General features: G+C 50.3%; 3 protein-coding genes across 5 annotated transcripts in view; all 3 read right to left on the bottom strand.

The window, feature by feature from the left end:
* Positions 1 to 3,341: 3,341 nt before the first annotated feature.
* LOC101563825 (cytochrome c oxidase assembly protein COX14) lies at positions 3,342 to 8,037 on the bottom strand. 2 transcript variants are annotated; one of them, XM_023722818.1, is made up of 2 exons: positions 7,967 to 8,037; positions 3,342 to 3,745 (listed from the first exon to the last, which is right to left on the bottom strand). In XM_023722818.1, exon 2 carries the CDS (start codon positions 3,735 to 3,737, stop codon positions 3,564 to 3,566), a length of 174 nt encoding a protein of 57 aa, XP_023578586.1. In that variant the 5' UTR covers positions 3,738 to 3,745; positions 7,967 to 8,037; the 3' UTR covers positions 3,342 to 3,563. The 2 variants fall into 2 exon arrangements, with proteins under 2 accessions (XP_023578586.1, XP_023578585.1); XM_023722817.1 differs by lacking the exon at positions 7,967 to 8,037 and adding an exon at positions 7,687 to 7,959.
* A 564-nt stretch (positions 8,038 to 8,601) lies between these two features.
* On the bottom strand, positions 8,602 to 16,032 carry Gpd1 (glycerol-3-phosphate dehydrogenase 1). Of its 2 annotated transcripts, none has more exons than XM_004637804.2 (8): positions 15,808 to 16,032; positions 15,120 to 15,297; positions 14,141 to 14,281; positions 13,370 to 13,508; positions 12,919 to 13,031; positions 12,049 to 12,282; positions 11,775 to 11,881; positions 8,602 to 10,382 (listed from the first exon to the last, which is right to left on the bottom strand). In XM_004637804.2, exons 1-8 carry the CDS (start codon positions 15,846 to 15,848, stop codon positions 10,286 to 10,288), a joined length of 1,050 nt encoding a protein of 349 aa, XP_004637861.1. In that variant the 5' UTR covers positions 15,849 to 16,032; the 3' UTR covers positions 8,602 to 10,285. The 2 variants fall into 2 exon arrangements, with proteins under 2 accessions (XP_004637861.1, XP_023578551.1); XM_023722783.1 differs by lacking the exon at positions 11,775 to 11,881 and adding an exon at positions 10,688 to 10,794 and having other exon boundaries at positions 15,808 to 15,915.
* A 2,884-nt stretch (positions 16,033 to 18,916) lies between these two features.
* Positions 18,917 to 21,351, bottom strand: part of Smarcd1 (SWI/SNF related, matrix associated, actin dependent regulator of chromatin, subfamily d, member 1) — a 16,800-nt gene continuing 14,365 nt past the window's right edge. Inside the window, exons 12-13 of the mRNA XM_004637802.3 lie at positions 20,708 to 20,809; positions 18,917 to 20,582 (exon numbers count right to left, since the gene is read on the bottom strand). Of these exons, the coding sequence (XP_004637859.1) occupies positions 20,529 to 20,582; positions 20,708 to 20,809 (156 nt within the window). The 3' untranslated portion in view covers positions 18,917 to 20,528. The remainder of the gene's footprint in view (positions 20,583 to 20,707; positions 20,810 to 21,351) is intronic.

Raw genomic sequence — 21,351 nt, 5'->3', positions numbered from 1 at the left:
TGGTGGAGTTGTGGGGAAAACAAACCCTTCTCCACTGTTGGATTATAGAATGGTGCAACCACTGTGCAAATCAGAGGGGAGATTCCTCAAAAAACTAGGACTACAGGAGACACATTTGACCCAGCTATATAGCCCTTCTTGCGATCTTCCCCAAAGAATTTAAGGCATCATAGTACAGCAATATATGCATAATCATATTTACAGAAGCAGTTTGTAGTGGCTAACTGTTGGGAATAGCCCCAGTGTCCATCAACTCATAAGTGCATAAAGATATAGGGTTTTTATACAATGGAGTACTACTCTGCCATAAAGAATAAGCTTGAGACATTTCCTTTTTTTTCCTGTATTTTAGGGAAGGGTCTACAGGGTCTCACTACTAGATCAGATTCATAGTGATCCTCCTGTTTACAGCCTCCAAAGAGCTGGGATTACAGGTGTGCGCCACCACTCCTAGTCTCAATTGCTGTCTCAGTGAGCCCTGGGAGGCGGGGCCGGCACAGCAGGCCCAGGGATCAAACCCCTGACGCCTGCACCTGCTTGCAGGCACTTTAATCTGCTGAGCTATTTGGCCGGCCCAGGCTTGAGACGTTTCTAGCTAAGTGCATCTACCTTGAGTCCATATTCTTAAATAAATTGGACACACATGTAAATACTGCACTGCAGAGCCAGGTGTGGAGGTATACACTTGTAATTTCAGCATTTAGGCTGCTGAGGCAGGCAGAACAGTTGAGTTCAAGGTCAGCCTAGGATATATAGCGAGTTCAAGGCCAGCCTGGACTGCAGAGGGAGAACCTGTCAAAAACAACAAAAAGACCAGCATCACATTGTTTCTCTGATATGAGAAACTGAAAGTGTAAGTAACCAAAACGTGTAATAGATTGTTATGGTGTATGTGTAGACGTCCGTTCCCCCCTGCCCAAAGCCTCGTGCAGTCATGAGGCTTCTGGAGTTTGACTGATTCATGGGCCGAGGCTGCAACTGTGGGTGTGAGTGCTACACCCGGCCTATGGCGGATGGCCTGCATGCGACACAAAGGAGGGAGGTCTCTTTCTGCTCTTCTCCCTCTATTTTTTGTCTTTTTCAGATAGTTGCACTGCATAGCTCAGGCTGGCCTTGAGCTCACTTTTTATCCCAAGTTGGTCTCAAACTCACAGCAATCCTCTTGCCTCAGTCTCCTGAGTGCTGGGATTACAGGCGTGCGCCACTTAGCTTCCTCTCCCTTTTTGCTCTTACTGCTTTTGCTGTGTTGCGCTGCCTCCACCATGACACCCTGCCGTGCAGCCAGTACATTATAGACTGAAAGCTCAACATTTTTTTTTTTTTTTTTTTTTTTTTGCAGAACCAGGGATTGAACTCAGGCCCTTATGCTTGCCAGGGAAGCGCTTATTCCACTGAGCCATCTCCCCGGCCCCAGGATTTTTTTTTTTTTTTTTTTTTGCTCCAAATGCCTTCAGGGCAGGTTTGGCTGGCTTGAGTTGTGGGGATCAAACCACAGCAACCTGAGCCTGACTGCTTTGTTGAAGCAGCCACTTATCTAAATAAACTTTCTTTTCCTTAACTTGGGCATGTTAGTTTGTCTCAGCGATGAGAAAAAAGTAACCAAAATAGGAAGAAAATGTTCAGTCATGCAGCACAAGTGCCTTCTCTTCCAGTCTCCTTGCTGTCAGTGGCACAAGTGAGATGATGAAGGGAACATCATCGTTTGGAAAGCATCGTAATAGGACGCACATGTTGTGCCGCCGCTGTGGCTCTAAGGCCTACCACCTTCAGAATTCGACTTGTGGCAAATGTGGCTATCCTGTCAAGTGCAAAAGAAAGTATAAAATAGGGGCTGGGGAAATGGAAGGAAGGACACCTAAACCCAAAAGAACAGCTGTTGCGCTGCATCTGCCTGAGCACAGCGCTTTAATCCGCTATTTGGCCGGCCTGTTTTTGTGTTTTTGAGATAGGGTCTTGCTATGCATTTCAGACTGGTGGCCTTGAACTTGCTTTGTAACACAGGCTGTTAAACTCTCTCCCCCACCCCCTGGAACCGGGGATTGAACTCAGGCTCTTGCGCTTGCTGGGGAAGCACTTATTCCACTGAGCCATCTCCCTGGCCCAGGCTGTTAAACTCTTGCGGAGATCCTCCTGCCTCAGCCTCCTGAGTGCTGGGAACACAGGTGTGTGCAGCCACACCCAGCCCAATTTCTTTTTCTTTTTCCTTTTCTCATTAAAAAAAAAAAATTCCGTTCCTTCCCTTCCCCCTCTCCCTTTATATTTGCCCTTCTCAATTGAACATTTTCTTTTCTTTTTTTAAAACCAAAGCATTTATTCTGCGTGATTGCTCCAGGGTTCCATCCCTAGCCTCCCATGCTAGGGCCCCACCCATGGGAGCGCCCTGAGACTGCAATTGAGACTAGGCTGGGCATGGTGACTCACACCTGTAATCCCAGTTCTTGGGAGGCTGAACACTGGGCAATCACTATGAGTCCAATCTACATGGTGAGACCCTGTAGACGCTGTACTAAATACAAACAAAAAACTAAAAGTGGTCTCCAATCAGTTGACCACCTGCTGAAACTATGTGTACAACCGCAAGCAACCCAAAACTCTTAGTCCTCCCATGAAAAAAACCCTAAATACCATTTCAGTCAAACCTGTAACACATACAGCTAACAGAATACTAGATCCAAATCTAAAAGGAGCTACCTACTGATGTGAAAAAGAAGCCAGGTGTGGTAATCCCAGCACTTGGGAGGTTGTTGCAGAATTGCTAGGAGTTCAGCACCAGCCTGAACTACATATATTTTTTTTTAATTATTGTTTATTTATTTTTGTGTATGTGTGTGTGTGGCCAGCTCAGCCCACCAGGGGGCGGGGCTGGCTGGCATGTGGTGCTGGGGGATTGAACCGCGGTCCCTGTGCATTGCTAACCTTGTTCTAAGTAGGTGCTTTAGACCACTGAGCCATCTCACCAGCCCTGAACTACATATTGACGTCTGGTTTTTGCTGTTTTTTTTTTTTTTGGCTGGCTCAGGATGCCTTAAGAGCAGGTCTGGTAAGGCATGAGGATCTGGGGATTGAACCACAGTATCCTGTGTCTGACTGTATTTGCCTTAGCAGGCACTTAAAACAACTGAGCTAACTGGCAGGCCCCCAAAAGTTGAAAAGGATTTTTTTTTTTTCTGAACCTACATATTGAGACAATCTCAAAAAAAAAAAAAAAAAAGTTCAAGATATGGTAAAACTATGATAAATGTGATCATTATGCATATAAAAATCGTACTAATGAATTATTTTGAAAATACGGTAATCCGGTCCATTTGTCAAAAACTGAAAATAAAAACAAAAACAAAACATAGACATGGCAAAACATTTAATGTCTATAGGTTTACTTCACTCCCACATTCATGGGGTTCAACAGCCTCCACAAACTGTATACTGCTGAACTGGCAGTACCACAGGAACCCTGGGCATGTTCTTTCAGCACGTTTGGAAACCATCCAGCTCCTAGTCCTCTTGATCTGGAAATCAGCAGGTGACATCTTTCCACAGCATGCTCAGGAGAAAACACTCCCATGTTACAGGACTCCTGAGCCCTTCTGTTCTTCGGCGGCCTGGCGCCGGGCGCTGCGTAGCTGCAGGTAATGGTAGGCCCGGACGCTGCAGAGGTAGCCCCCATACACAGTGAGGAGCATCATGGAGGCTGAGAAGGCCTTGTAGCCGATGTCAGCTAGCTGCTTGCTAGTTGGCATGGTGTTCCCTACAAAGAGATACTGCAATCAGACAAAGGCTAAGGATTCCTGTCCCCAGCCCAGCCCTCCTCTAGGGAGGGCTGCATCATTCTCTAACCTGCATCCTGTTGCTTAGTCTGTCCATACTCTACACTGAATGGCCCAACACAACAGTCTTGTAAGGCTACCCCGTGGTTGTGCACAAGACAGACACAAGGTGGAAACCAGGTACATCTGAATGCAATTACACTGCCAACTGGCTCTCAACACTTGTGGAGAAAGGCCACTGGCCCACTCAGAACTGATCTGAACTGGTATATATTACTTGGTGTGTATCAGTTTTTTGACTCATAGGAAATTCATAGAAGTAGCTAGGGTTTAACATTAGTAAACAGTTATTGCAATATCCTTCCCCATAATTTCCTTCCCCATAAAAACAACCTTGTTCACAGTAGTTAGTCTTAAAACATGTTTAAGCCATAATATGAAATAATGCCAACAGTACTTTTATATTATTTGAATTATACTTAACCTTCTAATAGCATTAATTCTAAATTCTAAATTGAACATTAAGAACTTGTTCCAAGGGCTAAAAACAATCTTCCTAGATCCTGTCCCCAGTAAATTTTAACTCATATTTGCATGAGATATATTACCTCTAATTTAACTCTTCCCTTGCTATTGTAAGCTGGGAAAAAAGAGCAAGTTTAGTATATGAATCCCTTGTTCAGAACAGAATGTTCCTCAATTGGGGACTGAGTTACCTTTTTTTTTCCCCCTGTATTTTAGGGAAGAGTCTACAGGGTGTTCAGGGTCTCACTTACTAGATCGGACTTGTAGTGATCCACCTGTTTACAGCCTCCCAAGAACTGGGATTATAGGCGCATGCCACCACGCCCAGTCTCAATTGCAGTCTCAGCCTGCCCTGAGGGCGGGGCCAGCACAGCAGGCCCAGGGATCGAACCCCCAGCCCTTGCACCTGCGTGCTGGTGCTTTAATCTGCTGAGCTATTTGGCCTGCCCTAATATTATTATTATTATTATTATTATTTTTTTTTTTTTTTGTATTTTTAAGGAAGGGACTACAGGGTGTTCAGGGTCTCACTACTAGATCGGACTCAGTGATTCTCCTGTTTACAGTCTCCCAAGAGCAGGGATTACAGGTGTGCGCAACCACGCCCAGTAGCCGGCCCATGCTACCTTCTATTCAGAGAACTGAAATTAAGACTGACCAAAGCCAGATATGGCAGCACACACCTGTAACCCCTGAATTTGGGGGCCTGGGGCAGTAGGAATCCAAGTTCAAGGCTGGCCTGGGTTACACAGTAAGGCATCTACTTAGGTGAAAAACACCTAATTAGTGTTCGTAACTTGGGCTAGGCGGTGGTAGCATACTTTTGGTACCAACTACTTGGGAGGCTGAGGCAGGAGACAATAGTTTATGATGAAGAATTCAGGACCAGCCTCAGCAACACAACTATAACTTGTCTCAAAAAGTGGAGCATCTGGGAAAAGATAATCTCAAACTGGTATAGACAATTGACAGTGGGGTAGGGGACACGTAAGTGCTCTTGTGTGAGCTGGAATGGCTAACACTGGGCGGGGAGATGGCTCAGTGGAATAAGCGCTTCCCTGGCAAGTGCAAGGGCCTGCAATAAATAAACAAATGGAATGGCTAACACTTCCTTTCAGGCGGGCCCAGAGGATGGACCCAACCTGAATTAGAGTGAGACCCTGTCTTAAATAAAAATAAAACCAAGAGACAGAGGCCAAGGGAGCAACAACTGGAAGAAGACAATAAGAAAAAAGGCGGATAGGAAATTCTATACAGGGCCAGCCAAACAGCTCAGCAGATGAAAGTGCCTGCAAGCAGGTGCAGGGGCTGGGGGTTTGATCCCCAGGCCTGCCATGCCAGCCCTGCCCCCAGGGCACACTGAGAGCATCTGAGACAGGGCGTGCCTGTAATCCCAGCTCTTGGGAGGCTATAAACAGGTGGATCACTAAGGGTCTGATCTAGTTGTTTTTTGGTTTTTTTTGCGGAACCAGGGATTGAACTCAGGCCCTTGTGCTTGCCAGGGAAGCGCTTATTCAACTAAGCCATCTCCCCAGTCCTTGATCTAGTATTGAGACCCTGAACACCCTGTAGACTCTTCCCTAAAAAACAAAAAAAAAAAAAAAAAAAAAAGAAAGAAAAGAAAAAGAAACTCACTCTACACATATAGAGGGTGATAGTTCATTTAGCTACATTTTCCTTCCTGGTTAAAAATCATCTCTGTACCAGCCACTGGACAAATGTGCTATATCCTTCCTGTGTGTCTGGCCAGAATAAAAACTGGCAAAGTGTCATGAAGTCTGGTCAGATGGGAGCACAGGATGGAATGGGTGGCCAGGTTACTAAGGCCTAGGGTGGATGTTGAGTTAATGCAATGAAGTGGAACAGGCAGCATGCATCAAATAGCACAGATCTCAGCCAGGGCTGCCACCAGCCTACAATCTCTCCTGGTCAGGTGTGTGTCTAGCACTTTCCCAGGACAAACAAAAACAGATTATTAAGATCATAAACCTCTTACCCAAAGAGGAGAAACATGTTCTTATGGTTAAGGGAAAGTGATAGAACTGTAGATTGAATGACAAGATCAAGATAACTCTAGTTTTGTTTGCATATTGATAAGGAAAATGTGATTTTGGGGAGGAGCGACAGGATTTCACTACACAGTTCAGGCTGGTCTTGAACTCACTTTGTAGCCCAGGCTGGCCTCAAGTCAGAGCAATCCTCCTGCCTCAGCCTCTCAAGGGCTGGGATCAGGCGTGCATCACCAAGCCTGGCTTTGGTGTGAGTACCTTTTAAAAGGGAAGAAGATGGTGATTAAATTGAGGATAAAAGTGTGGTGGGGAAAAATGGAACCACACTGAAGACAGTCTAGGAGAAAATGAAACCAGAAGTCCAGTGAGAAGATTTAACCTCGGAAAATGAAGGAAACTTCTCAGACTGGAAGAACATTCTCATTCATTTAAGGAAAAATCATCTTCTCAATAAAGCACAAAGAAAAAATAATAAAGCACAAAGCTGGAGCCTAGCATCTTGGCTCAGACATGTGATCCCAACATGGAGGCTAAGGCAGGATTGTAAATTTGTGCCCAGCTTGGGAAAGGGGGGCGGAGGGGGGGGGGTTGGGGCTGTAGTTCAGGGTGAAAGCCCTACTTTCAACCTTTCCAACCTCCAGTACAGAGCGCTGTGAGGCACAAAGCTGGGTCTCTATTATGAAGTGATGAAAAAAAGGATGGAACTACGGGTTTTGCAAAAACCCATTAAAATCATAAAATACCATAAGGGTGCAATTTGTTAGGGTTCTCTTTTTTGGCCCTCTAAGTATGGGAGGACCTCAAGACTCAGCTTTCTTTTGAAAATTCATTCCTTCAAATGGGTCAATTTACATCCACCTAGACTCACTAGTTTATTTCGCACTTGGAGCACATAATCATCCTACAAGGGCGCACAAATGAATACGGCTGCTGTCTAAAGGAGCTTATGGTGGTAAGCTACGAATCCTATATTCTGTTACCCGAGGTGGAACAGGGTGGGTGAGTTAGTTCGGAAGCAGAGCGGAGGCTTGGGACAAGGTGCAGGGGTGGTGCTGTCTTTTTAGAGAGGTGCAAAGAATTTAAACCACCACTGGGCTGGGGAGATAGCTCAGTAGAATAAGCGCTTGCCTGGCAAGTACAAGGTCCTGACTTCAATCCCTGATACCACAAAGAGAGAAGGAGGGGGAATCCGGCCGCGGCTAGACGCCAGGCCAGGATGAGGCCAGACGCGAGCGCGGCGGCGATTCAGCCGGGCTGCCCTACCTAAAGCCGCGCGGCGCTCGCGGCCGAGCCCACAAGGGCGCCGAAGACGCAGCCGGGAAGACGGGGAGGAGCAGGAAGCGGGCGGCCCGAGGGGAGCGCTTTCTCGGCCGTGGCCCGAGGCGTACCTGGGTTCTGCCTCTCCCTCGCGTCCGACCGAGGCCTCCCTGCACACCCGCAGCGTCCTGCCGCCACGGTCTGCACTTCCTAGGCCCGAAAGCCACGCCCAGGACGACACACGTGCGGGTGGCGACCCGAGAACAACCCTATACGCCTCAGCTACTGGCGTAGAAAGCGGCTTTTTCCCGCCCGCTTCGGCCTCCAGGTCTCGCTTCCAACCTCGGGAAGCAAGCCGACGCCCGGCCCAGCAAAAGCCCGCCCCTTATGGAGGGAGTCGCCCTGCCATACCCAAACGGGTGCCCGGCTTTGAACTTCCGGCTTCCGGGTCAGTTATCCTTGCGACGCATCCTCAGACGAGCCTTCCTCCCTGAGGAGCCCATTGGATTCTGGGGGTTGTGGTTACGCTTCATCAAGAGAGCGTCTGTGGTAACTGGAGTCCGGGAACCGGAAAGTTTAGAACGAGAATCACCCAATCCCCAGCTTACAGCTCGGTGACGTCTCCGGTAGTCAGGTAGATTTTCTCGGAGCCTGCCCTTCGGCGTGGACTGCGCGCCCCCTAGGGCCTGGAGCAGCCTTCTCCGGGTGCTCCCGCTGAGGGCAGAGCTCAGGTGAGACCTGACTGGCGCCGCGAGGTCCTGCCCATGGTTTACTCTCAAAGTAACTAGTGTGAACTCCCCGTTTGCAGGCGGCGTGATAAAACCTCTAATAAAGTCCGGGAGATAGCTTTAGGAAAGACGGGGCGTGGAGCGCTGGCCGCGGAGGGAGAAGGGGACTGAGTGGGCACCTCTGTTGGACCGAGTGGCTGCAATTATGGAGGGGGGATTTTTTTCATTTGCCCTGTGGTAACGGTATAAGCATGCAGGTACTGATACACGACAGCATGTACAATCTCACATGCAATGAATGAAGCCCCTTCTCAACTGTTACTGGAACAGCCACGCTTTTATTGGGTGGACAGGTGACCAACGAAAGACCTGGGATTCACAGTTCATTGTGCATTGAACAGAAGTAGGCAAAGGTGTTGGAAGGCTTCTGGCCCACCTTAACCTCCGGGAAGGGCAGCTGTAGATTCTCAGTGTCTGGACCCAACCCAGGCAGGCCTGAGGCGGCTGTGCCCCTCATCTTGCAGCCTGTTCAGGGTAGCTCTGTCCTTCATGGTCAGACCAAATTCTGAATGGCAGCCAAAAGGGACACCCTGATTTGCTGGGGTGTGAGAGAGGGTTAACACAAAGCCTCCGGGCACCAGTGTGTCAGGTCCTGCCAAACAGGAAAGGGAAGCGCAGACCCCTGCTGGACACAGGAGCCTCTGCTCTCAGGGCCTATTTATAGCTAGGGGCCTAGGCTGCTGACCTGGGACATTCCCCTGCTGCCACCTAGTCTTGGAGCAAAGCCAGTGTAAAGCACACTCCTCTCCCGGCTCCTGTTTGCCCCTCACCCCAGTGATCAGGGTGGTTCTTTTCTTCCTCCTCTTCAAGCTCCCCAGCTCCTGCTGTCCTAATGCTCAGTACCTCATAAGGAGACCCTCATTCAAGGAGAGGGAGCTGGCATTGGAATATCAGTGCCCACCCACTATCCCAAGCACTCTCTAGCCCTAGCCCTCCAGATGCCAGGTGCTGGTTAGCTGTCCTGGTTGCTTAGAGGCAGATGAGAAAGAGGTGCAGGGTTAGGGAGGAGGCAGTAGGGCCAGGGTGGCCTCTGGGCAGACAACAGCAGGAAGAGCCCAGCTCTCTACACATCTTCCAGTCAGAGCTCTGAATAGGGGGGCTGGGCAAGCACAAAGGTCATCTGAACCCAGCAAGCTGAACTTGCTATGAAAAGGTGTAGCTGTCAGCAGATTAAGTTTCTGTTCCCCAAAGAGGGTGCTGGCAGGCAGGGCAAGGGAAGATTTGGAAAGGTCACTTCGGGTGGGGAGGAGCTGGCAAAGGTCTAGGATCCAGAAAGTCCCTGGGGAGAATAGCAAGCCCCAGGGGCAGAGGTGCCAGCAGGAAGCTACTCTTGTGCCAGGGCAGCCTGAGGGAGGAGGAAAAGGGACAACCAGAGGTTTTTGATGATGCAAATGTTGCTAGGAGAAGCAGGGAGGGGGTTGCTTAAGATCTTTGTATTTTGTTACCAAAAGCTGAGATCCATTGATGCTGTGTGGGCTTGGGGCTGTCAGCTGAAATACTCAGATCCCTCCCTGGTGGCCCTGGCCTTATCCTTTCTATGGCTAAGATACTTCTTTAACCACTTCATCAGGGTTGGGGACAAGTTTCTGGTCTGTGCAAGGCAGAGACTGGCAGCCCTTGCCTTGGTGTCCCTTCCACTACTCCCCCCCCCATCCCCCGCCCCAGAGCAGGCAGCACTGGGCCTTGATTCTGCCCCTCCCTAGGCCAGGGAGAAAACTACATCTGGAGAAAGACAGGGCAGCTCCATTTACAGCAACAGGCTGCAGCCCTCTCAGTTTGAAACTCCAAGTGTGTAGCTGAGCCACAGCCTCTGGTCTCCAACGAAAAGCTGAGACAACTGATTGCTGAGGAGTCCTGGAGATCCTGGAGGCCAACCAGCTGCAAGTTTCACCTTGTGTCTGATGGGGTAAAAAGAGCTGCCTGTCCTGGGCCCTGGCTCCACTCACATGTGTTCTGGATGATTCTGCAGGCAGCGGATGAATTCACCCACTGGCTGGCCCTCGTAGCACACCTTGTACACGGCCATAAACAGTGGGAACCTAGAGCAGAGGGAGACGCCCAGCTTAATCTCCTGCTCTTGGTCCATTCTCTGCCCACCAGTCCTCAGCCAGTTCCTAAGCTTCCACTTCTGTACACCCAAGCCTGCCTACCCCCTGCATCTCAGGCACACTCTAGTGCAGAGAACCTAAATCCCCCAGCACTGAGTTTTAGGGTCAGGTTGCTGGTTGCCCAGCATTCCTTCTATGCCCACTTCACAGGTTGTACAAAGTTCGGTAGATGGTGGATAAGGGCAGGCTCCTCTGGCCTATAGCTCCCTGGCCACAGGGCCCAAGGCGGCACTCACTTGCCTACCAGGCCCTTGTGCCAGAGGATGCTGTGTGGCTCCCAGGCTGTCTGGGGCCCCTGAAGCTTCTGCCCATTCAGCATCTCTTTCTCCAGCTGCTCAATAGACTATCATATCAAACCTCCCTACACAACTCCCTGATTTCATATTTGCTTTTGTTTTCCCCATTGGGCAACTCATTTACCCTTTTTGAGCCTCAGCATCATCAACATGACAAAACAGAAAAGACAAGATGGATCTGTAAATGTATGCTTATGCATTATGTGGAGGTGTCAGTAGGCACCAGTTTCCTTTGCCATCCTTACCCAGGCTCCCTTAATCTAGGGCTACGAGCTGCTCCTCTGAACTTATTTCATATTCTTCTAGGATTCTTTCCCAGGCCAACAGAGCCCAGCTGTGTTCTGCTTAGCCTGTCACCCCACCATGCTCCCTGGAAAGGAGACATTAACACAGAGCCATTCTCTTCAGTACATAGGACAGGCACAGGGGACAGAAGGGCTAGTCTTGAGGGGACAGTCAGAGGTAGGACAGTGAGACATGATATACTCCCCCAGAGCTCTAATCCCCAGAGAAAGGACAAGTTGCCAGGTGTGGTGGCATATGCCTGTAATCTTAGCACTCAGGAAGCTGAGGCAGGAGGATCACCATGAGTTTGAGGCCATCCTGGGCTATAGAGTTTGAAGCCAGCCTGAACTGCACAGTGAAACTCTGTCTCAAAATACCACAGGGGAGGGGAGGGGAGTGACAGGGACAGAGACAGAGACAGAAAGAGACAGAGAGACAGAGAGGGAGGGGGAGAGAGAGAGAGAAAGAGAGACAGAGACAGAGAGAGACAGAGAGAGACAGAGAGGGACAGGGAAGGCTCTGTAGTCCAAGTAATGCAGCATAAAGAGCCCTAGATAAGAACAAGGCCATGGCCATGAACTGGCTGGGGTCTCTAGGCGCTCCTGCCCCTTCAAACTGAACATAAATGTACATTCCTTCTCTGCCCACTTTACAGGTTGTACAGAGTTCAGGAAGATGGTAGATGGGGGCAGGCTCCCCTGGCCTATAGCTCCCTGGCCACGGAGCCCAAGGCGGCACTCACTTGTCTACCAGGCCCTTGTGCTGGAGGATGCTGTGTAGCTCCCGGGCTGTCTGGGGCCCCTGCAGCTTCTGCCCATTCAGCATCTCTTTCTCCAGTTGCTCAATAGACTGTAAAGAAAGCAGGGCATGTGGGTGGCAGTGTGAAAGCAGGGTTGCTCAGTCTGGGGCTTAGATGGGAGGGAAGGAAAGGTGGGCAGGTCCATACAGTCTTTAATATTTGCGTTGAGGAGCTGCCTGCTGTGATGCACCTCTACAGGGATGCCCACAGGGCCCACCTTTCCAGTGCGGGCGAAGGCCTCGGCCACCTTTCGGTTCCTCCCTCCGTAGCAGGTAGTGATGAGGTCGGCGACACCGCAGCTCTCCAGGAAGGTGGCAGAGGACACAGGGCCATGGCAGAAGAGCTTGGCAAAGGCGATCATCTCCATGAGCCCCAGCCGTATCACTGCTGCCTTGGTGTTGTCGCCAAAGCCCAGCCCATCACAGAAGCCAGCTCCCACAGCCACTATGTTCTTGGGAAGGAGAGGGCATGGGTGAGAAAGGACCCCCATCACACCCAGTTGACACCCTCAGTGCCTGCCTCATGCCCTCACATCATGACGCATGTGCTAAGCAAAGGGATGCAGAGTGGGTGTTCTTGTCAACTGGCCACCTCCTGGTTTCCCCTCAGGCCACATCATCTTTCTTAGATCCTACCCCATACTGCATCTCTGAAAATATTTTCTGAGAGCCATTTTTCTTTCTAATTGATGCTGCCATCCAGGCCTATTCTGTTCTATTCTGTAATCCTTTGTCCACAGCTGCCCAGGATCCATAGTTCTGGCCATGAACCTTTCCAGGTGTCTTGGATGCCTTGGCTCCCACTAACCTTGGCATCTCCTTTTGCCCTTGGGCCACCCCCTAGAGCCAAGGATAGGGATGTCCCACAGGGAGCACAAGGGGAAGGGAGAAGGGTTCACTGGCCAATATGAAGGATACTTGGATTCTCGTGCCTGTATGCCCTACCCTTGCTTCTGAAGTTCTTGGTGGGAGACGCTTCATGGAGAAAGGGACCCACGGCCTAGGAGAGGCCAGGGCTATCAGCACTTGCAGAGATGAGCCAGGTCTTCTTTACCTCCAACCTATAGCTACTTCTGCCCCCTTCTCACCTTTAAGGCCCCACAGATCTCTACTGTGTCCACCTCTTGCACCACTGTGATCCGGAAATTGGAGGTCTGCATCAGGTCTTTTAGGAGCTGTCCCTGGGCCAGGTCTTTGCAGCCTTAAGTGAAGAATAGGCAAGGCTTTCAGGAGGGACCTTTTTTGTTTTTGTTAAGACAGGGTCTCACTGTATTGCTCAGGCTGGTTTCAAATCCTGGGATCTAGCCATGCTCCTGCCTCAGCCTCCTGAGTAGCTGGGATTGCTAGCAGGGACCTCTTGACTCTTCTTCCCACACCTAAGCAGGACCTGCAACCCCCTCCCTAGGAATGCCCCAACCCTCCCTCACCTCTGACACCTCTTCCTCTCCCTGCCTTGTGGAAGAAGGTGGCTAAGGGGCAGGGGAAGAGTTTGGGGAGGGGAAGCAATAGAGCTATGTGGTTTATTCGGGGCACTCTCACCAATAGTGGTCTCACAGAACTTCTCATCAGCCACCTCGCTGGCAATGTTGGCCCCCATCAGCACACTCATGGGGATACCAAGGCGCTCCCCAATCACTTCAGAGATGAGCTTCAGCCCATTGGGGCCCTCGTCTACCCCCTGGGCATAGGATGGAGCTCAGACCAGCAGCTCTTTACACCCAGCTGAGGGCTTCCCACCCAGAAATCCTGCCCTTTCCAAATACACTGTTAACAGTGCCCCTCCCAAAAGGTCCTGTGCATTCCAGCCCAGCCTTGGCTGGCAGTGAGGAGGGTGGACAGCAATGGAAAGCAAGCCATGGGGAAACTCTTCCCATACACTGTACCAAACTTCTTCCTCTGGGCCAGTATATTCCCTCCAAATCCCCAAGCAGCCTCCTTCACTCTCATGCCCTCCAAATCAGCCTTTTAGAAGGAAAGGGTATTAGGAACCAAACCTGGGAAAACTAGAGTTGGAGGAGTAAGTCCTGCCCCTGCCATCAATCCCTGTCTCTCATATGAAAGACTTATTTGTAAATCTCCTAACTTCCCTAAGACATGTGCCCCAAATCACTTTCTTATCTACTTTCCAACCAACCTCCAGCCAATGGCCCCAAGCATGTCACTCTTAATCCTCTCCAAAGTCAGCTCCTCTCTTTTCCCTGGGAACTCAGCCTATGCCTGCCATTTGCTATTCTGCTTGCTTTCCCCACCCTGAGCCTCACAACAGATAAATATACTCTATGCCCATCCAGACAAAGGTGTCCCTGGCACCTTAATAAGAGATATGCCGATGGCATTTGCCTTCAGGTGGCCCTTCAGCTGGTCACAGATCTTGCCGATGAACTGATGGGGCACCACAAAGATCAGGATGTCAGCCTCCGAGGCAGCCTGGACCACATCTGGGACAGCTACCTGTGGGATGAGCAGGTGCTCAGGGGCCTGGCAGACCTCCCCAACCCCTAGGGAGCTCATTCAGGAAACCTAGAAGCTGAAGAGGAAGCTGGGAGCAGGTTCACATGGAAAGGGTGTTAGGGACCAACTCTGGGAAAGCTGAGCTTGGAGGAGCAAGTCCTCTGACTCCCTGCCCCCCACCATGATTCCCCCTGCTGTGGTTGTCCTGAGTTCTTGAGGGCTCCTGGATCCCTCTGCCAGCGCTCTTCTAGCGTTTGGCTATGGGACAGTGAGGGAAGCCAAAGGCTGCCTGGACTTGGCGGGAGGAAGAGACCGAGTAAGATTTTATCACACTACTCCTCCAAAGGTCCCAACTGGGAAGTGAGAGCCCCAGCCTTTCTGCTCTCTTCCCTGCTCCCCCTCTCCAGGTAGGGAGAGAGCCACGTGGATTGGACTGAAGACCTAAAGTCCAATGAACAAACTTCAAGTCTGCTAATTGCCCAGTGAGTGAATAATGGGGTTAGAGCCTGAGACAGGCACTACCTGGACCCCGCATCTGGGAGCTTAACCACCAGAATTTGGTTGCCATGGAGACCAACTTCCTTGGCCTCCCCCCTTCCTTTCCAGTCTGGGAGCCTGGAAGCAGGAGATATGCTCAGGTTCTCCTCAGTCTGGCAAGGTGCCTAGGAGAGCACAAATGTGGGTATCCCGTGTCCACAGCAGCCCTCTTCAGATGCTTTCCAAGTCCAGCTGGCACCTGAAGTGGCCCCTCTCAGCAGCCCAAGTGCTAACTCCTGGGCTTCCCTCAGTTACTTCCTTCCCTCTTCAAGACCCTTCCTTGCGGGGTGTCTGGGCTTACCACATTTGGGGGCAACTTATGCCCTGGCAGGTATTTGACATTCTCATGCTGCGTGTTGATGATCTCTGTCAGCTTTCTGCCCCCAACTTCTTCTTCAAACACCCACATGGTCACCCGTGGGTCAAAATGGGACAGCTGGGCTGCATTGCCACCCACAATCTTGGCAATGGCTGAGCCCCTGGCAGGAGGACAACACAAGAAAGTGGAGGAGTGTGGTGTGAGAGGGAACACTGGCAGGGGTTGGGATAGTCTCATCCCAGGATTTAACAGCAGCCCACCAGATCATCTACTTTTCATCTTTATAGTCACCTCCACCCCTGTGCCAAATGTGTCCTCCATGACCTGACAAGAGAAAGGATCCTTACTCCACCACACACTTTGCTGCTAGAGGAGAGGACCAGCCTTCCGATCCCAACCCCCAAGCCCAAGGAGCCTTTTGGGTAGAGAAGGGAGTGCCCTGGTTGCCTTCCTATGGCAAACAGGTGCAGCTGCCCAGGCAGGCACACGGCCAGGGAGGTCCGGGCACTGTTTGTCCTATGCATAGGCATGGAAGACAGCACAGGGGCTGAGCAGGAAGCTAAGGGCTTTTCCTACCCACCCTCTGCTTCCTGTGCTCCTGGCGTTCCTCCCCACCCCTCTGCACATGGAGAAGCTGTCCTTCCCCATGGCCCTTGACAGAGCTGCTTACCAGTTGCCAGAGCCTACAATGCAGACTTTCTTGCCAGCCATGGTGCCGCTTCTCTGCCTGAGCTGCTGGTGCCGGCAGGAGCATTTAACTCCACCACACGAGGGTACAGCCAAGCCCCGCCTCCAGGGTGGCTGGGAGGCTGGCGCCCAGGGAGATAGGGAGTCTGGCAGAGCCAGGGAAAGCGGAGGAAAGGGTAGACAGGTGGGGGCCAGGGCCAGGGCAGAGGGCAGGCTGTTAGTTTGGCAGCGGCTGTCGAGCTGCTTCTCTTGGCCCCAGCCCAGTTTCCTACCCCTCTTGCACTGGTCTCATTTTGAGGTCTGCCAAGAAACAGCTCAGATAAGGAGCAAATGACTGGTCCCCCTCAATGCCCTTTGATTCCTAGCACTGAAATAAATTGTAATTAGCCTATTACTGTTACTCTAGTAGCAGGTATCAGATTACCCCACCCCCATTCCACAGTAATGAGGGTGGAAACCAGGGGTCTCCCACTACCTATCCCCTCAGCCTGCTTTTTGAGACAGTCAAGTTGCCTTGGTAGAATTCAAACTTGCCATCTTCCTGCCTCAGCCTCCCTCAGGGCTAAAATTACAGGTATGCACCATCACAGGTAAGAATTACCCACCTAACTCCAGCAATTACGCACCCCTAGCTGCTCTAGTTCATCTTCCTCCTGACCCCATACTAGCTCTACTGCAGGTGCAGACATGGGCTGCTTTTAAGGATAAGGACACATAGTAAGTACAGGCCTACTTTGCAGGCAGCCCAGCCCAGGTTTGAGACCCCAGGGGACATAAAAGACAAGGTCATCTTGGTTGCCACAGTAGCCATCTCTGGGACTTCATGGGCTTCAAGCAATCCCCACCTGTATATCTTGCAGTAAGGAAAGGGGAAGGCCAAAGTCAGAGGGCTCTGACGCCACGTGGCCTACAGTTCTGGGGTGAAGGACAGCAGTGGCCAAAGTTTCCTTTAGTTCCTTCTCTTGGGTTTCCACACTCCTTGAGGAGCTCCCACAGGTTAACAGCTAGTTTCCAGAAGTCAGAAAGGGGAACAGTGCCAGGACCCATGCAGCTGTTTCCAAAGCTCAGGTAGCAGTGTCCTCCTGAGCTCTATGGGCTCAGAAGCATGAGAGTAAGCAGTGTGACTTTAAGGGAAGGAGCCAGCAGATGCACTTTCAGCAGCTGAGGCTCTGCATCGCCCACAGCCATCTGTTTGACTAAGGAGCTCTGGTTTCCAGGCTGGTCTGGAGTGAAACAAAAAGGCTCCCACCTCCCAATGGCCTGCACCTTGGCCTAGAGGGCAGAAAGCACCAGCACTGCCTGCTCACGTGCTGACCTCCTGTCTGGCAGTCTGCTGAGTGGGCGTCACCATCTCTGGGGGCCACTACTGGCCAGCACAGTAAAACACACTGGGTTAGAGTCTGGGTGCAACCAGCAGGAAGGGTAAGTGGGTAGGAGGTAAAGACTACAGATAATCTTGTAAAGTTCAGGAACCGCTCAGGAAAAGCCCACCATATTCTCCCATGGCCAGAGCCTCCATGAGGGGAAGGTACACAATATTAGTTGTTTTTTTCCATTAGAACAAAGTTAAGCCTTATACAGGGCTTGCTGGCTACAGCCTGCTCCTTATTGCACTGGCACTGAGACAAGTCACCAGTGTCAGGCTGCCAGGTGGGGTACTGATTATGGGAGATGGAAGAGAAAGGATGTTTCTGCCCTTGGCACATAATAGGGACCCGGAAGAATGGATGTTTATACTTAAGTAACACTCCTGAATTTGCCTAAATAGCTCCCTCTCCCCTTAGCCTTTATAATTGTTTTAGGTGGTACAAAAAGCATTTGCCCATGCAGAACTGGCTCATTATAGGAAGTTATCTGTACCACTAGAACTCTTCCCGAGAGGAAACTGTAGATTATTTGCTTGAAATTACCTGGTGATTCATCAGTCATTCATTATACTTATAATCAGCCAGAGTGAAGACATGTCACTCAGGTGTCGACATCACTTTTCTCCACTCCAACTGACAGCCCCACACACTACTTTTCCTGCTCATATGAGAAGCCCCCAAGTTCCAGATTAGGAACAAGGATTGCTGCTTATTGCAAGGCAATGATGCAAGTTTTTCTTCCATGGAGGGGAAAGGTTTTCTTTGAGATAGGGTTTCACTATGTAACCCAGTCTGGCCTCAAAATCACGATGATCCTCCTGCTTCAGCTTCCCAAATGCTGAGATTACAGATGAGCACCACCGCACCTGGCCCTCTTCTTTTTGAACAATGGTACAGAAGAAGAAAGCAGTGATCACTAGGTGGTGAGCAGACAGAACTGCAGAATCCCATGTTTTTAGTTAGTGCAAATAATCACCTCCAGCTTTCTTCCAAATGGTGGATGAGGGGCTATCTTGTAAGACAACACACTGGTCCTGAAAATTGATATCCTTCTCAGAGCCTTGAGTGCAACTCAAGTACTGGGTTTTTCCCAAAATAAGACCTAACTAGAAATCAAAAATGCCAGTCTCAATCATAATCAGCCTATCTTTGCTTTACCATTTTACAGAGTAGCCACTGAACAATAGTAAGGTATAATGTTCCACGTGATGACACTGGTCATCACCTATGATAATGCTCAGCTATTATTTTCCAGTTAGGTCTTATTTTGCAGTAAACATAGAAAACCTAAAGTCCCAGCTGTTGTGCAAGCCTTGGCCTTGGCCACACCTGGACAGACACCTCAAGGAGACAATCCCTAGAGGTGATGCATGCATCAACCTTAAGGGACCACAGTTACCTGAGGGCAGCTCACTCCAACCAGGAAGCAGCCCAAGGAGCTCAGAGGGATGAGAGACAAGACTGCAGTGCCACTGACCTCACAGTAGCTGAACTGGAGCCAGAGGGGGCCCAAAGGCCCAGTGGTACAGTCCAACAATATCAAGCAGGACCTGGCCTGGGGTATCACCTCCAAGGTGAGATCTGCGTCCAGAGAAGATCCCGTGTCTGGTACCATGGTTAGCACACAACAGGTTCTCATTAAAAATCTGTCAAGTAAAATGCATTGCAAGCTGGGCTGTGGCAAAGGAAAAAGAACTCAGGAGCTCTCCCATAGGAGGCAGGAACTCACCCTTCAGAAGATTATTTTATTAAAAGTGGGTGACAATGATAAAGGGACAATACAAAAAAAAATTTGGTCCATGAAAAAACATAATTGTTAATAAAAATTTATCTTCAACTGAGACACTGTGAAGGAGTGCTGAGCTTCCTCCCTTTCAGGGAGGAGACGGGCCAGGCTCAGCGGCCCCAGGGTTGTCCAGTGTCATTGGAGAACCTTTGCTGGAGGGGTAGAAATATGGCAAGAGGAGGACAATGGGGCAAACACTCTGCTGTCCCCAGTGGAGAACAGGCAGGGGCGAAGGGTAACACAATGTACTCGCAGGAGCCTGAGGAGGGTGGGCAAGCAGTGCCTTTGTCAGTTCTGTGGCTTCAGAGCCCATGCAGAGCAGAATCCTCATGTGCCCAGCTGACTCCCACCCTGCTGTGTTGAGTCTGCGAGTCTGAGATATGCTAACTCAGGGGCAGCACAACCTCTAGGAATCCAAGGCCCTCCTGGAGATGCAAAACCATCTCAGTTCCAACGGGCCAAGATCCTGAGGTCTTGCTACCTGAGGGGTCTGAAGCTTTGAGGGCAGGGGCTGGGGAGTCACAATCCTGTGAGGCAGGGATAGGGAAGAGTCACAAACCCAACTCAGAGCTGTTTTGCAGCCCTAGGCGCTTTTGCTCCTCAGTGCCCTAGAAGTCACCAGCCAGTATCAACAGGGCAGACGGACAGGAAGACAGGGCTGGCCCAGGGCTTTACCCGTTTGATTTTAGGCCTGTTTCTCCTTAGAGAGGGGAGCTGGGAGGAGTGAATGAGTCATTCCTCCAAGCAACAGCAGGAACAGCCTCTGCTGGCATCTACAGTACCAAGATTAGATGCCTGGGACTCTGACGGGGAAAGGCAAGATTCCCCTGCCCAAATACCAAGGACTAGGGCAGGCATAAGGGAATCCTACAAAGGGCAGCTACACGGAGTGTGTGGGAGAGAGCAACAGTTCAAGAACATGCTCCAATACTGATGTGGACCCCTACTAAGGAGTCAAGAGAAGCACTAAGACTGCAGGCCAATCTATAGGGCTGGGGACTGACCTGGGACTTGGTGGAGCCCAAACCAGGATTCCTTAGTGCTAGAGGGCAACAAGTGGAAGAAGAGTTTGCTCCAAACATGTGAAAGAAACTGGACTCTGTCATCAGGAGAGCAAGTCAACTAGCTTACAGAGCACCCCCAGGCCTGAGTCTAGGAGGAGGAGGTGACAGTTCTTAACTCCTGGGTCTCTGAAGGGCAGGATCAGTATAGTTGGTCCCCTTAAAGACCACCTGGCCTTAGGCCCAGTTCATTCAGACCACTGATTACTGCTATAAGTTCTCTCTCTAACACTATCTAGAGGTCCGATGCAGACCAGGGGAGGGTAGAGGCACATGGGAACTCTGGGACAAAGGGAAGCTGGGGTAAGAAGGGATTGGACAAGAGAAGAGGCTAACAGGTATCTTGTGAGACCCTCTTCACTCTGGTATTGTCCTTGAACCAACAGCTCCCTGAAGGCCCTAAGTAAGACCAAGGCAGGTACTATGAGGCAAGCAGCACAGGGCCCAAATAATGAATCGGTACAGCCAAATCAGGGCTGCAGAAGAAGCCCTATGTATTCCGGATTCCCAGAGCTTGCTCTAATTCTTGTCGTCTCTGCTGCACCTAAGGAGAAAACAATGGAAGTGGAGGATAAGACAGATCAGAAACTGGCACTTAACACCAATGACTCTCACCAAGTGTCCAAACCCACTGCCCTTTGTCACTTTCCCACTGTCCCATGCACGTACCTTGGAGTAGAAGTATCGGCACACAGCCTCCTGAGCCCAAGGCTGGAAGTAGAACTCGGCTCGGCGCTCTTCCTCTGGGTTACCCACCACATCAGTCATTGTCTTAGGGAGAAGGATAGAGGAAAACAGAAGAAAAGAAACTTGTTTCCCACATTTATATCTGCTACTAGTCAAATTTTATCTCTCTCACAGATGTTGAAATTTGAAGGGCCTGTGAAATAGCTCAGTGGACTAAGTGCCTGCTTAAGCAAACACAGGGACTGGAATTCAATCCTGGCACCACACGCTGTGCTGCCCCTGCCCCCAGTCACACTGAACCCACACCAAGACTGGGTGAGCGTAGCACACACCTGTAATCCCAGTGCTAAGGAGGCAGAAAACAGGAGGATCACTATACTATGAGTCTGAACTGCGTAGTGAGACCCTGTACCAAATACATTAAAAAGAAAAACAAGAAACAAAACAGAAATTCAAATCCCTAGTATATGTGAATGCAACCTCATTTGGAAATGGTTTCTGCACATGATCAAGATGAGGTCATTAAAGTGGCCCCAAGGGGGCCGGGGAGATGGCTCAGTGGAATAAGAGCTTCTCTGGCAAGCGCAAGGGCCTGAGTTCAATCCCTGGTTCTGCAAAATAAATAA

The sequence above is a fragment of the Octodon degus genome, unplaced genomic scaffold, assembly GCF_000260255.1.
Source record: "Octodon degus isolate 3935 unplaced genomic scaffold, OctDeg1.0 scaffold00093, whole genome shotgun sequence".
In the NCBI taxonomy this organism is placed as follows: Eukaryota; Metazoa; Chordata; class Mammalia; order Rodentia; family Octodontidae; genus Octodon; species Octodon degus.
This window is presented reverse-complemented; position numbering and strand designations above follow the sequence as displayed.